General features: G+C 39.9%; 1 protein-coding gene across 1 annotated transcript in view; it reads left to right on the top strand.

Moving 5' to 3' along the window:
* LOC311040544 (copper-transporting ATPase 2-like) overlaps window positions 1-8186 on the top strand; it is a gene marked incomplete at its 5' end in the record, with an annotated part of 47838 nt that extends 39652 nt beyond the window's left edge. The window contains one exon of the mRNA XM_084050875.1: window positions 7832-8186. Within this exon, the coding sequence (XP_083907001.1) occupies window positions 7832-8099 (268 nt within the window). The 3' untranslated portion in view covers window positions 8100-8186. The remainder of the gene's footprint in view (window positions 1-7831) is intronic.
* Between the last annotated feature and the right edge of the window lie 8989 nt (window positions 8187-17175).

The following is a 17175-nucleotide window of genomic DNA, read 5'->3' on the forward strand; positions in this document are numbered from 1 at the left end:
GGGGTGAGAATGTAAAGGTATAGTTCACCCCAAAAAAAACACATTTTTTTCTATCGATTAGTCACCCCATGGAGACTTGAATTCATGGATTTTTTTTGTTTTTGTCGCATTCCTAAGCCAATAATTTGATGACCATCGGACCGGTAGGCAGCGGTTCAAGTCTCCATGGTGTGACTAATCGATAGGAAAAAATGTCATTTTGGGGGTGAACTGTCCCTTTAAGTCCCTATGTGACCTGTTCACACCTGCTCCTCGCCAAGCGCACGCACGCGCGCGCGCGCGCGCGCACACACACACACACACACACACACACACACACACACACACACACACACACACACACACACACACACACACACACACACACACACACACACACTCAATCACTCAACAAGTTGTCCACACCCCAGACAGAGTTGTAAACAATCCACATCTCTCTGTCAATATTGTCGTCAGTGGTGGAAAAAGTACTCAAATTCTTTACTCAAGTAAAAGTACCAATACTGCAATGTAGAAGTACTCTGTTACAGGTAAAAGTCTGGTGTTCAAAATTTACTTGAGTAAAAGTACAAAAGTATTGGTTTCAAAATATTATAAAATGTTTGAAAATAGCAGATCTACAAGCTCACGACGCGTCAAATCGCGTCGCGTTGTGAGCTTGTAGATCGGCTATTTTCAAATAGCATAGGGCTAAAGTGGTTAATGTATGTTTTATAATGTAATCATTTATATCTGCAAAGTAAGTAAGTTTTCAAATAATTGTAGTGGAGTAAAAGTACAATATTTGAGATGTAGTGGAGTAGAAGTAAAAGTATTGGAAATTGGAAATACTGAAGTAAAGTACAAATACCTTACTTAAGTACAGTACTTGAGTAAATGTACTTAGTTACTTTACACCACTGATTGTCGTATGCCAATATTGCTTGCCTTGTCTTCAAGAAGACAATTATTACTGGCATGCAAGAAACAGGAGCAGAGAGATAAATATCATAAATATACAAACCTGCTTAACGCACCCGGATCTGAGCTTCACCGCACTCCACAAATGTATTTGTTTTGGGGCGGGACACGGTGAGGACACTGCAGTGGTGGAAAGTAACTAAGTACATTTACTCAGGTACTGTACTTGAGTAGAATTTAATTTTACTTTACTGGAATATTTCCAGTTTTCAGCACGTTTACTTCTACTCCACTACATCTCAGAGGCAAATATTGCACTTTTACTCCACTGCAATTATTTGAAAACTTTAGTTACTTTGCAGTTATAAATTACTATATAATAAAACATACATTAACCCCTTTGGCCCTATTTTATACATGAAATCAAACCGTCAAACGCACACACTGTGTACTCTATAATGGAGTTAAATGAACGTATAGCCCTCATCAAATGCACATAATATTGTCAACATCATGTTGACAATATGCACTGATGTCAGGCACAACAGAAACCATGTATTATTAGATGTGTCGTTTTTGATTCATCCCAAAACATTATGATGATGATGATGATGATGATGAACAACACCGATATGCACATGTGTCCCCTGGGTGCCTCTGATACGCATATGTATGGTCATATATCAAATCAAATAAAAGTTTATTTTTGTAGCACACTTAACATGACCAGGTCAACCAAAGTGCTGTACAGGTAATAACAAAAAAGTAAAAAGCAAACAATGCAATTTAAGCAGACAATAACATACAATGATTAAGCACAAACAAACAAACAAACAAGCATTATCAAAAGGAAAGACATGGCTACATCAGCTATCACTGAAGGCCAGGGAGAAGAAATTAGTCTTTAATAAGGATTTAAAATTAGCTAACGACTGGGCGGCTTTGATGCGTATGGGCAGGTTATTCCAGAGCCTGGGGGCAGCCACCGCGAAGGCCCGGTCACCCCTTTTTTTCCGTGGGTGCTGGCGGCACCTCCAGCAGCTGCTGGTCGGCCGACCTCAAGGCTCTGGGTGGGGAGTGGTTGGAAACTAGATCTGAAAGGGACAGGAGTGCCAACCCATTTCGAATTTTATAAACATCAATATTGGTCGGATTGGCGGTGTGACATAGTTGTGAGGACCGCATAGTGCCCAAACTCTAGTTGTTTATAAGGCCCTTCTCAGAATTTATTATGATTGCATCAAAACAAAGTAATTACAAACTGTTTAAATGAGTCTCTTATAGACAGAGTCTAACAACTTCTACTTTTCAGAAATAAAACCACATTGCTGCCTAAATGTATACGCACTGTGCATGATCAATATAGATTACACTAAGGTGATGGGGACTTATTTTTTTTGTCGTTGCTTTCTTCTAATCTAGTTTATTTAACACAACAACATTTCGCTGCTTGTGCTTGTATAAGTGACAAATTAAATCTTTTTGATTCTTGATTCATGGAGAAACAGCTGCAAGATGAGATATTCCTCTTATTCATGTGTGTGAATTTTTGCGATGACTGACAAGTAAATCAACGTGAAATTCCACATTAACAAACATCTAGTGTTCTAGAATCTAATCTATTAAATACCTTCTCTTTTTTAAACTAAAGTTGAAACCGGCTCACTATTCCCTGGGGAGAGAATAGGTAAAGTTAACTTTCCACCATGTCCCTATGTGACCTGTTAATATCACACCAACTGTTTGCCATGCAAACAAACAATCCACATGATCTCACTGTCAATAAACCTGCTTGCCTTGTCTTTAAGAAGACAATGATTACTGTCATGCAAGTAGGAAGCATGCAGGAGCAGAGAGATGCAAATATCATGAATGTACACCCTGATCTGAAACACACAGGTCCTCTCTTACTATTATTTATATGTCACTATACATAATATAATATAAATACTGCATTAATATCAATTTCACTAATCTCAATATCATATAGTTGTCATCTGGACTTTACCATCCATGTGTAGCCAGTGGTGGAAAAAGTACTCACATTTCTTATTTAAGTAAAAGTATCAATACAGCAATGTAGAAATACTCTGTTAGTAAAAGTCCGGAATTCAAAATGTACTTGAGTAAAAGTAAAAACGTATTGGTACCAAAATGTACTTAAAGTACAAAAAAGTAAAAGTACTAACATTTTTGAAAAGAGCCTATGTATAAAATAGGGCTAAAGTGGTTAATGTATGTTTTATAATATAATAATGTATATCTGAAAAGTAACTAGTAACTAAAATTTTCAAATAATTGTAGTGGAGTAAAAGTACAATATTTGCCTCTGAGGTGTAGTGGAGTAAAAGTATTGGAAATTGGAATTACTCAAGTAAAGTACAGATACCTCAAAATTATACTTAAGTAAATGTACTTAGTTAATTTCCACCTCTGAGTGTAGCCTAGTTATTTCCAACAGCTTTACTAACAAAATATCTATAATACCAGAGAGGGTCGCTTGTAAAAGATCTTTGGCTTTTATGCTCAGATTTGATATATGCCTATGTGACAGTCCAGAAACATAATTGCCTTGATGCATGTAACATTAACGAGTGTCACCCGTCTGCAGTGCTCTAAATTAAAAGTGACTGTAGTCTGTTTCATTTCTCTCCAAAAGCCCTTGAATATGATGAAAGACTTGATTAATGATTACTGTGATTATGGTAAGAATAAACTTTATTTATTTTATTTTGTATAGCACCTTTCATGACATGAAATGCAGCTCAAAGTGCTTTACAGAAAAAGTACAAATAATTTATAGCAAAGGCAGTGAATCAGGGAAAACAGTGAGGACATGAATAACAACACAGAGATATAAAAATCAACTAAAAGCAAGAGTGAAGAAATAGGTCTTGAGCTGAGCTTTAAAGCTCACATTTCATATCACACACCGTACAGTAAGAACTCCTGTAACTTTCACCCAAAAAAGAAAATAAAGTTGTATCGTGTTTTAATATCCCAATATATTGTGACACCCCTAGTTATGCCTCAGAGATCTCGTTATGAGCATTCGGTGCTCCTTCTGGATTCAGATTCCTCGCCTCCTCTGAAACATGCACCTCTGCATCATGTGCCACCTTCTGCCGGCATTTTCTGCATACATGTACCAAGAGTCCCACACAGATGAGTATCAGAGAGATTATGCCTATAATCTGGGACACAAAATAGACAGTTAAGCTTATTAAGGTATCAGAGAGTTCAATTTAATACTTTTTAATACTTCTAAGACCAAATATAAATATTTTATTTTTGACAAAACATATGGGAAGGTTTCATTTGACAGGTGGAGAACGTAGAAACAATACTAGGACTTTTTCAAATGGGGAGCCACAGAGAGGCCATAACAATTTTGTTGAGAAGGCCAACTTCGGATGTCTTGACACAATCTGCCTTTTATGAAGAAAATGCACTGTAGTGCACTTTTTCCCCTGAAAGCTTCATTGTGTGATCGACAGAAACTGACTTCCAATACCAGATAAGTTTGCCGCCAGGCCGGGTTGCAAATCCAGGGCTGTGTTGCGACCTGTTATAGCGCTTGAATACATTTTGAGTCAAATAGCTGATATTAATTTCAACATATTCATTATTACAATGTGATAAAATATTTATGTTCAAATTATAACCTCATTAATTCAAATGTAAGACAATTTTACAACTTGTTAGGCCCTGCCTGATGCACCAGTAAATATTACCAGGAAAATATATTTGACAAAACAAAACTGAGATAAGAAAATTGCATGTTAGTAGGCAAAAGTCAGCAGCACTGAAATATGTTAGGGGATTATATTTTAATGGGAAAGATTTCCTTCATCCCCTGACTCTAAATAATGTACTTAAGGTTAGGGGAATATTAACTTACCCGAGAGATTAAAAAAGAAGTTTGTGTGCAGAACAGACGTTGTTGTGTGGTGTTGGTGAACGTGACGTTTATAAATGGCTTGCACCACACAGGAGCTGTCTCTAATATGTCTGGTTGGTTAGCTGGTGCTGGCTCACACCATTTCTTCGGAGTTATCTTGTCATTATACACATATCTACCTTGCCAGGTTGTCATGGCACAAGACAAGTACTGTCCATCGAGGAAAAGTAAAATCAACCAAATGATAGCCGGAACACAACACGAGAAGGCTGCGGTTTCTGTCCACCATGCACAACAACGTCTCCCCGTCTGCTCATCTGCTGATCTGCTCATCTGGATGATCAGCATCAGCATAAAGGACAAGATGGCGGGAATCATGAAGTAGGCAGTTGAAAACAGTTGGCTCCCTCCATTTTTCGCACAAGGACACTCAAAGTCCAGCTCCGCAATCTTCTCCACTCCCAGGATGAATAAGCAGAAAGCCACGTTTGTCACCACAGGATATTTGTCAAGTTTATCTAGCAGTCCGCCAACCTGAATACTAAACAGTCTACTTGCCATACTGGATTACAGTACAATGACACACAAATGCCGGCCACACTTTCACTGTCATTGGTTTTGAACAAAGGAGGGTGTTTCATCGGCTGTTACATCTTACATCTCTTCTTAGCTGATTGGTTGGTTCATGGGAGGTTTCAGTTGGGATTGCATTTTAAACATGTTGTCCCTATAGGGCAAACTGTAGGGAGGGAAGTCAAATGAAGTTTGTTCTGCTGCTGAGGAGAGTCCAGCCCACTCCAACATCAAAACACGCATAGACTTAGGCCTGTAATGGGACTACCAATCTATGTACTTGCCAGTTTTTGTAGGCGGCCGTTAACAGTGTGGGTAAGTGAGAACTACCACTGCAGGAACAGCAGTAGGCCTACACGGCCTGTGTGGATTGCTTTAAAGCACAGCTCAATACCTACTTCTTCACTCTTGCTTTTAGTAGATTATTTTGGTTGATTTTTAAATCGCGGTGTTATGTCCTCACTGTATTGCCTGATTCACTGCCTTTTGCTGTTATTTTGATGTTGTTTTATGCTTTTGCTTTTCTTTTTTGCTTTATTGTTAAATTAGTTGTAATTGTAATTGTATTCTGTAAAGCACTTTGAGCTGCATTTCATGTCATGAAAGGTGCTATACAAATAAAGTTGATTATCATTACACCATTTTTGAATCACGTAATGAACAGCCTTTTTATCATATAGCCAGTGGGACCAATCTTAGGCCCCTCTCTGACCTAATTGGAGTTACATGAACACTTTTTAAACTCAGATAGTGTCATGTAGTGTTAAGTGTGTGAGGTTTGTTTTCTTATACGTCACTGCCACCTAGTGGAGAGGAATGTTAACCTACATTGAATCAAGGCGTTATTGAATAATGTCTGTGAATAGAACAGGTTGTGGTCCAGAGCCCTCACTTTCTTACAGTGTTATTGCAGCTTAATATGTATTAGTCATAACATTATCCTCTATAACATATAAAAAGTCATAAGAGCTCAAATTGGTGCAAAGTATTTTTCAAATGTGTTTATAAGTTATAGTGTTTGTTCGGTAATGGGGGTTTCACCTCCGTCTCTCCAGCTCTTTAGTTAACAGAATTGAGGATAGTGATTGACCCTTATAAGGTCCAATCACTTTTATGTACACCTGTACTAAGAAGGCAACAGGCCAAGAAAGCGTCTCGGCATTTCTCCTAAAGACAGATAAAGATGGTAATCATTGTTTTAGACAGTAGTGGAAAAAGTACTCACAATTCAAAATGTACTTGTAAATACTTGTAAATGTACTTAAAGGAGGAGTTCACCCAAAAAATGACTTATTTTCTATCAATTGCACACCCTATGAAGCCTTGAATCCATGGATTATTTTTTGTTTTTGTCGCATTCCTAAACCAATAATTTGATTCCCGTCTCCTACCAGCTAATGTATCCGGTAGGAGACACAAAGTAGATTATTTGTGTCTCCTACCGGAAATACACACGGTCATCAAATTATTGTCTTGGGAATGCCACAAAAACAAAAATAAATCCATGAAATCAAGGCTTCATGGGGTGTGTAATTGATAGAAAATAAATCATTTTTTGGGTGAACTCCTCCTTTAAAGTACCAAAAGTACAAAAGTACTCATTATGCAGAATGTTCGATTTCACAAGTTTTCAAATGTATAAAAATCTTTTGAAAATAGCAGATCTACAAGCTCACAATGTGTCGCACCGCGACGCATTGTGAGCTTAGATCGGCTATTTTCTAATGGCCAAATTGTATAGGGCTGAAGTGGTTAATGTATGTTTTGTAATAATAATCAAAATGACTAAAGAGTAACTAGTAACTAAAGTTTTCAAATAATTGTAGTGGAGTAAAAGTACAATATTTGCCTCTGAGATGTAGTGGAGTAAAAGTACAGAAAATTGGAAATACTCCAATAAAGTGAAAATACCTCAAAATTGTACTTAAGTACAGTACTTGAGTAAATGTCTGGGTTACTTTGCACCACTGGTTTTAGATTACTTTTAACAAAAAATGCTTTACCTCTCTGAAATACAGAGATTTGTGTAATGGTGTGTGACACCAACCATCTATCTACCATAATGTACTTATTGGTAAAGAATAAAAGGACTGAGAATTCTCACCTATCACCATAGAGACTGTCATTTAAGATTGCCTGTGCAGTTGAGGTAATTCCCAATAGATCCTATATTGAAATTGCTCCGATCCGCATCAAACTAGTCAAAAACACTGTTCAGGGGTCTGCCATCAGAATAGTCATACCAGGGGCCAGGTTGGGGGCCACAGGTATATACCCTGTTGCTCCAATCAGCACCAAACTTGGCACAAACGTTGTTGTTCAGGGGTATGCCATAAAAATAGTCATACCCCAACAAACAAAATTGCACACATGTGGGGCACTGCAGCAGTGTTTAACACTTCAAATGGCCATAACTCGGTGACCATTGCTCTGATCAGCGCAATGTCGTCCATCCAGGTACAAGAAGACAACGCCGGAGATGTACGAGTTCCGGGCGCGGGCACACATGAAGAGCCTGCGCTCGTCTCAGATCAGCACCCACCCGGGACTGGATGACCGGGAGCCCTGGAGCCAAGGCAGCAGTGCGATGGGTTCGATCGCCTCCTCGCGTTCTGGTCAGCCCGCGGCGGGCGCGCAGCGAGGTTCTGTGACCGTTGGTTCTGTGAAAGAGCTGGAGCGCTACTCGCTGCAGGGCCGCCGGACCGCGCACGACCTCATCGTGTGAAATGTTGAATCTTTTGCCCTTTAACCCTTAGACCCATTGAGACCTGAGGCCGATTCTAAAAAATGTTTTCTAAATCCAAACAGTTTTTTTGAGAAAACATCTCAAAATATGTTGTTCCAGGGACCCCCCCAGAAGCAAAGATTTAAGTTACAAATTTTCGCTTTAAAAAATATACATTCAGAGATTCCCAAAAGCGTTCACGATTTTTCAAAAATAGCAGATCTACAAGCTCATAGCACGGCACTCGGTGCCGCGCTATGAGCTTGTAGATCTGCTATTTTTGAAAGGCCAAAGAAATCTAAAATGACACAGAACGCGTCCCCGGTCTTAATGGGTTAAAAGGTAGGGTGAGTGATATTTTTTGGGTTAAAACAAATGTTTATTTTTTGTTAAAAGGTTAAAGCACAATATTCTGATGGTAATCATTGCTATAGAGTGTTTGTTCAGTAACAGGGGTCTCCCTGTCTCTCCAGCTCTTTAATGAACAGAAAATACATTTTTAGGTAGGTGACTAGTGTTCTAGTTCCAAATTTGTCTGCTCATTTATCACTTCCAATTTCACTTTAATCTGTATCCTGTCTGATTTCTCTATCCTGATTGGATGAAATCAGTATCCTGACCTGGAAATGCATTTTCTGTTTAATAAAGAGCTGGAGAGACATGGAGACTCCTTTTACTGAAAAAACGTTCTGTATCAATATCGAGTAGGCCTACTATCAGAATATAGAGCTATTTGATACTTATTTCAACCAAAGAAAACCTTACATTTTCCAGGACCCCCTTTAACTCTGACAGTGTACAAATGGAACCAAATGGACCCGTCAGAGTCGTAAGGGTCAATTTAGAACCCCCTCAAGGAACCGAGTCCCTGGACCCCACTTTTTGAGAACCACTGGCTGACACACTGTCCCAGCTCCCAGAAATTAATCTGATGAAACATGCAATATATTTAAAAAAAAGACACAGTTAAAAGATGTTCATACTGTGAAAATCTGTTGCTTTTCAGTTTGGTGTTCTTTTAACCACCTAAAACCCCATATCGTCGCTGTCGGGTGGAACCCTTGTATGTCCAAAACTGTTCCTTTTTTTAAAATAATATTTCAAATCTACAAGCTCACGTTGTGACTTGTGAGCCATTTTCACTACTTTTGTGTGACACTCTTGTATGATGAAGTAGGGCAGTGGTTTAAAACCCTTTTTCATGCCAAGGACCCCTAAATTGATATACTTTTGGCCGCGGACCCCCAACTGAAAACGTTTTGTGCCAGGGGACCCCCAGAAGCAAAGATTTGAGTTAAAAAAAAAATGTTTTAAAGATTTTTCTAAAAAGCTCGTCAGGGGCTCGTCGCTATACGAGCTTGTAGATCTGCTATTTTAGAAAAAATATTTGAGATTTAAAATGATTGTGATGCCATGTTAACTCATTTCGCTGGGGACCCCCTGGTACCCCCCCCTCCCATTGACCACTGGTGGTCCCCGGACCACTGGTTGAGAACCACTGAAGTAGGGCATTCATTTACAAAAAAAAACATAAACAGTTTAAATATGGAGATACGAGGTTTCTGCCCGACGACAGCAACGATATACTTTATTGACAGTCTTTGCCTGTACACCAAATCTCTTGATCTTGCTACAAAAATACCTGATCTACAAACGCGACCCATTGTGAGCTTGTAGAGCTGCTATTTTTGTCATTTTGCTCGCCTATTCAGCCCCATGTTCTCCTATTATGACACGCCCAGAATAGGAACGCTAGGATTCATGTGGTTAACGAACGAACGAACGAACGAACGAACGAACGTGTTGTAGTGTTTATGTTTTGTTGTTGTTTTTTTACCTACAAAAAGACATTTGTATTATTTTGTCAATAAAGATTCTGATTTCACAATTTCCATTCCAGCGTTTAAATTGTCATTTAAACACTGTAGTGATGGTGTCCACTCTTGAATATTACAAAATTGCCTGGTTGCGTCCGGAAAGTGCTGTACTTACAGTAAGTACAATTGTGAGGATTTTTACTTTACTTGTATTTCCATTTTTCTATACTTTTACTTCTACTCCACTACATCTCAGAGGCAAATATTGTACTTTTACTCCACTACAATTAATTGATACCTTTAGTGCAACTAGAAGACAACATGCTGTAGTGTAGTAGGTAGGAGAACGTTTCTGTTTAAATCAGTTTAATTCAAGTACAGTTTATTGTACATCCTGTAGCTTAACAAACTGAGTGATCGTTTTAATGTATCTCACAGACAATAACAATAGATACCTATGTGCATCCTGACTGAGTTCTCTATCCTGATTGGATAGAATTGGTATCCCGACCTGAAAATGCGTTGTCTGTTTAATAAAGAGCTGGAGAGACATGGAGACTCCTGTTACTGAACACACACTCTATAGCAATGATTACTATCACAATATAGAGCTATTTAACACTTATTTAACCAAAGAAAATCACTTACCCTACCTTTTTGAAGCTAAGGAAGAAGTTACTTACTTACACTTCATAGTAGACAATAAACTATCTGGAGAGAATATGGCACTAAAAGTTATATCAAAGGTCAATCAAAAATAAAATGTCTCGCCAGCATGTCCACATTCATTGACAGAAATGCTTTGAAAACCTTGACAGTGGGACTTTAGTCTAGATGGAAAGAGATAATGTCCCATGGGGTTCATTTTTAACCCTTTCACATATCCTAAACCCAAACCCCAAAATGGAAGAGCAATTATATATTATTTTCAAAATGTTGAACTTTTTTTTAATGGTGCATTTTGGCACATTGCGATGCATTGTGAGCTTGTAGATCTGCTATTTTCACTAGTTTGAGTCCCGGGTAGACTATTTATATTTCAAATGTAGTTACTTTTAATCTTGAGAACTTCAAACATCAAAGACAAATGTCCACATTGGGAGTTGGACCCAGGTTTCTCATAGGCCTAACACTGGCAGTTGCACTAACCAGTTGGCCAAAGAGCCAGGCCTTATAGCAGTGTTGTGAAGTGACTAAGTACATTTACTCAAGTACTGTACTTAAGTACAATTTTGAGTTATTTTTTACTTTACTGGAGTATTTCCAGTTCTCAGCACTTTTACTTCTACTCCACTGCATCTCAGAAGCACATGTACTTTTACTCCACTACAATTCTTTGAAAACTTACTAGTTACTTTTTAGACTTTGATTATTATCGCAAAACACACTAACCACTTCAGCCCTGTATACATTTCGGCCATTTGAAAATAGCTGATCTACATGCTCACAATGCGACACATTGTGAGCTTGTAGATCTGCTATGTTGTAAAGATTTTTTATACATTTTTAACTTCATCATGCACAATGAGTACTTTTACTTTTGTACTTTAAGTATATTTTGATAGTGTACCAATACTTTTGTACTTTTAATCAAGTACATTTTGAATTCCGGACTTTCACTTGTAACAGAGTATTTCTACTTTGCAGTATTGATACTTTTACTTAAGTAAAACATGTGAGCACTTTTTCCACCATTGCCTTATGGGGAGCAGACATGGGCGAGACTAAAACAAGGAGGAAGGAAGAGAAACAGGTGAAAACAGAGATGTTTAACTTTAGTGCTGGTAATAATTTCAATAATCTGTTAAATGCTGTCACCTAATTAAGAGCAAGTGATAATAAATATTGGTGTGTATATATCAGCATGTCTGTGTGTTTGGAGCTGAGCTTTTGCTCAGTATTTCTACCATAACCAGCTGACATTAATAATAACAAGATGGACTGAGGCTGGTCAACTAACACACCAGCCTGGAGGAGAAGAGAGAGTGTGAGACATTTCAACACGTTTCTGAGTGAGTATGGACGCTCTCTGAGAATTGTAATGACATGGACATTTATAGTTGAAGGATAGGATCTTTGTGGTGTTGTGGTGTTGTGGATAGTGTGCTTCAAGACCTGCTAAAAAAGCTGATGCAGTCGAGGTGCTCAGGACTTTGTCACTGCATACCAGAGGATCCAGGTGCACACAGACAGACAGACAGACAGACATGTGTTCTCCACAACATAGACAGACAAACAGGGGAGGTACTGTGTTCTCCAGCAGACAGACAGACAGACAGACAGACAGACAGACAGACAGACAGACAGACAGACAGACAGACAGACAGACAGGTGGGGTAGGCTACTGGGTTATTCAGCTCACAGACAGACAGGTGGGGTACTGTGTTCTCTAGCACACATACAGGTGAGGTAGTGGGTTCTCCAGCTCACCACTCATCTGGTTGGGAAACTGGTTGCAGCATCTGTCTAAAGTTTTCAGTTCAAAAGAACTGTGAGTACAGACAATACTTTAATTGAGGATTTCAAATCTCCAATCTCTTTCAACTCCAACAAGCCTTCAGGACAAAAATAAATGTTGTTTGTGAAGCTAAACTGTTTAAAATGTTCCTTTGGACTGGATGGTCCTTAATGTTAGAATCATTTAGAAATGAAAGCAGAGTGATCCACTGCTTCTTTCTCTTTTACATCTGTGACGCTGCTTTAATTATCTGTAAATCAGTCAGTTAGACGTTAGTTTTGTTACTATTGTATTGATAGGCCTGTCACAATTATGATATAATCGCCTTCATAATTGTTTCCATGTTGCAAAATGTTCATATATTTTCAAAAGTTTTCCAAACTAGTGGAAATGGCTGATCTATAAGCTCACAACGCATCGCCATGCGACAGGTTGTGAGCTTGTAGATCGGCTATACTTTTGTATTATTTATTTTATTTTTGAATATAAAATGATTAAATATGGCCTATTTTGGCCATAGCATATTATTTATTTAGATTTTTGTCATTTCTTTGTATAATTACGTTTTTTGCCAAATACAATTTTAGTTTACAAAGCCTAAAAGATACATTCCAATGTTCAATGGAAAAAGACAATTACATTGTAATCGCAATCATTTGTATGACAATTTATCGTCATGTGAAATTTCATGATCGTGACAGCTGATCAGTGATCTGAACTGATCTAGGATCTGATCCTTATACTCCGTACTATTGGTTGATTGTAACCGTTGTAAACACTCTGTTTCTCTCTCTCCACCCCCTGCCACTCAGGTTGAAGAGTGCATCGCTGCATGACAGGCTGACATCTCACTGTGGATGTCTTGTCTTCTCACCACCTCAGGCTGAACCCAGACAAGACCAAGCTTCTCTTCTGCCCAGGTAAGTCCTGGCCCCAAATAAATAATGCATTTATGGCCATGGATGATCTATGGGACCCCACTGTAAAACCCTGACTGCTACAGACCCTGCTACAGACTTTTCTGGCTCTTCCTGAACACACCTGTGGATTATACCAGGAAAATGACTCGGACTTAGCTCCCCCTCGGTAATATGAAAAACACTTGAGGAATCACACCAAAGACCCTTTAGGTGTACAGTTTTTGTGACAAAAGCTTTTAGATTTTTTTTGGAGAAAGGATTTAATTGTACATTTTGTGGCAAAAGCTTTAGTCAAAATGCTAATTTGAAGAAACACTTGAAGATTAAACATTAAGAGGATTATACCAGGGTCAGTCCACCCTTAGGCTTCTGCAACTTAATGCCATGTATAACGCACAAACCTTTTTTTGTTGGTCTTTTTATTGCGCTTTTTTTTTCTCTAAGCACCTTAACGTCTATAAGTATATCATGCACAGTATACATACATTGCTGCTATGCTCCTTCCCACTTGCCCCCCTACCCCTCTTCTTAAGAAGAGGGGTAGGGGTAGGGGTAGGGGTAGGGGTAGGGGTAGGGGTAGGGGTAGGGGTCTCTCTCCCCACTCTTCTTTCTACGGAATTTAACGTTGCGATGGGAATGATGTACAAAAACAAATTTCACCCACTTTTTTACCTTGTAAACCTGTGATGTGACAATAAACCTGATTCTGATTCTGATTCTGACCCTATAAGGGTCCATTTGGTTCCGAACTTTTAATTTTTTTTTTTCAAGGACCCTTTTTTTATATGCATTGATTAATTTGCGTGCTAAAGGATCATTAGCATCATTTAGGGGTTAAAGGGATAGTTCACCCCAACATTTGTTTCTATCGATTAGTCACCCCATGGAGACTTGTTCATGGATAATGTTTAGTTTCAGCCTCTCTACCCAAATGGGTACAGTATGGCCACCCTCAATATTGTTGGATATTTCATTTACAGAGGAAACTATGCAAGATAACTAACCTACTTTAGTTATCATGGCGAGGCAACTGCACAACCCAAGCCTCTACCAACGTTGAACTGTGCTTTAACTATTGTTAAACCATAATACAGAACGCCTGCGATGCTTGAATTATGGGAAATGTATTCTTTATAAGTTTGTGTGAAGCGACACATTCACGTCTGTTCTCACACAATCTCTATTTAAAGACACACACTATGCCCTACTGACACACTGTAGCTGTTTGTTTGTTTGTAGTTTGTTTGTTACATGTACACTTCTGTAGTGTACACACACACACACACACACACACACACACACACACACACACACACACACACACACACACACACACACACACACACACACACATGCAGTAATCAGTAATGATATTTTTTTCTTTTAGGTATTAAAAAGGTCTTAAAAGTCCTTAAATTGTCACTTTATGGTCATCTGGGGTACCCCCCGGAATCATGTGGGGACCCCCCTGGGTGTCCCGACCCACAGGTTGAGAACCACTGCAGTAGTACACAGAGACAGGTCACAACAACCCTCCATACGTTAGACAGACCGGGAAAACCTGTTGAGCAAGGCACAGATCCATGGGTGCCGCGCCCTGCGGGGAGGGGCCCTGTGGGGGAGGGGCCACACTAACAGCATGTTATTGTGACACAGTAAGTACGTTTAAGTACTAGCCTGGCTCCACCCCCTGAATCCTTTGCTTCGCATTCAGGGTCTGGTGACGCTTTCGAAGGCGGGTGTTTCTCGGTTGAAAATCTGTACGCCAATCGCGTTGGTTCATAGTGGAGTCCCACTTTGGCCACGCCCCCATCTCAGAAATCGGCTGCATTGAGAGGGCTTTCAGACTGAATAATGGAGTGAAACGAAATGAAAATTCAGGCTGAGTGTCAGGCTATTTAAGTACTGTACTCGAGTACAATTTGAGGTATTATTTTTGCTTTACTCGAGTATTTCCATTTGTCAACTTCATACTTCTCTGAGGCAAATGTATTACTCCACTACAAATATTTGAAAACTTTAGTAACTTTGCAGATTTAGATTATTATTACAAAACATGCAGTCCATTAATAAAATATGCCCCAGGTTATACATTGCCTATTCAAAAATAGCAGATCTACAAGCAGGGGGGTTTGCTTCATCTCTCTCTCAGCTAAGGGGTCCCTGCTTCATCTCTCTCTCAGCTAAGGGGTCCCTGCTTCATTTCTCTCTCAGCTAAGGGGTCCCTGCTTCATCTCTCTCTCAGCTAAGGGGTCCCTGCTTCATCTCTCTCAGCTAAGGGGTCCCTGCTTCATCTCTCTCTCAGCTAAGGGGTCCCTGCTTCATCTCTGTCTCAGCTAAGGGGTCCCTGCTTCATCCCTGTCTCAGATAAGGGGCCCCTGCTTCATCTCTGTCTCAGCTAAGGGGTCCCTGCTTCATCTCTCTCTCTCAGCTAAGGGGTCCCTGCTTCATCTCTCTCTCTCAGCCAAGGGGTCCCTGCTTCATCTCTATCAGCTAAGGGGTCCCTGCTTCATCTCTCTCTCAGCTAAGGGGTCCCTGCTTCATCTCTCTCTCAGCTAAGGGGTCCCTGCTTCATCTCTCTCTCTCAGCCAAGGGGTCCCTGCTTCATCTCTCTCTCTCAGCCAAGGGGTCCCTGCTTCATCTCTATCAGCTAAGGGGTCCCTGCTTCATCTCTCTCTCAGCTAAGGGGTCCCTGCTTAATCTCTTTCAGCTAAGGGGTCCCTGCTTCGTCTCTCTCTCTCTCAGCTAAGGGGTCCCTGCTTCATCTCTCTCTCTCAGCCAAGGGGTCCCTGCTTCATCTCTATCAGCTAAGGGGTCCCTGCTTCATCTCTCTCTCAGCTAAGGGGTCCCTGCTTCATCTCTCTCTCAGCTAGGGGGTCCTTGGCCTGAAAAATGTTGAAGACCCTGGTCTACACCAAATCTTTTGCAAAAGAACATTGATCTTGTAGATCTGCTGTTTTTCCATGGGGTGAATGTTCCTCTCAGAATAATGCATTTATGGCCAAGGACGATCTATGGGACCAGCAGACCACCCACCCAGACACACAAACACTTTGGTATTGAATCAATTTGTCAGACGCTGTGCGGACCCCCAACAAGGATGGAGGGGGGGGGGGGCCCTAAAGACAAGGATGGAGGGGGGGGGGCCTTAAGACAAGGAGGGGGCAATTACAACTGTCCAGCAGATAACTCGGGGCTAATTAAGATCCATTCTTACACACACACACACACACACACACACACACACACACACACACACACACACACACACACACACACACACACACACACACACACACACACACACACACAATGATTACTTTCTACTTTTGGTAGGCTACTTTAAAGGGATATTTCACTTTCAAAAGAACTTTGGGTCATTTTACTTCCATGTCCTACTGTTTCCATGTCTTTCTAAATAAAGTAGGCTATTCAATCAATCAATCAATCAAATTATCATCACTGTTGAATGTATATTCATTCATACAGTCACTGACTGAATATATCCACTGTATGTGTATCTGTTGTGTCAGCATGATCATCTATGATGATAATAATGATAACAATAATAATAAATTGGATTTATATAGCGCCTCTCAAAAACCCAACGCTTTACAGTTAACACAACAACCTGCCTGAGTGAACAAGTGTATCTTCAGTGCAGAGTCAGACTATAAGGGTGCGTTCGGAAATTATGCACCGGAGCACACTCGCCTATTAGTTTGTATTGGCCAGTGCGCTCACTGCCGCTCAGTGCTGTATTTTCGAACGCACCCAAAGAGTCCAATGTTGGCGCAGTTTGTTTACATAAAATAACTTGGATGAAACATTAGGACTTGACCCCCCCCCCCCCCCCTCTGACAGTTATAGGCTACAGCAGT

This window comes from Gymnoscopelus microlampas, assembly GCF_963454915.1.
Source record: "Gymnoscopelus microlampas genome assembly, chromosome: 24".
Classification (NCBI taxonomy): Eukaryota; Metazoa; Chordata; class Actinopteri; order Myctophiformes; family Myctophidae; genus Gymnoscopelus; species Gymnoscopelus microlampas.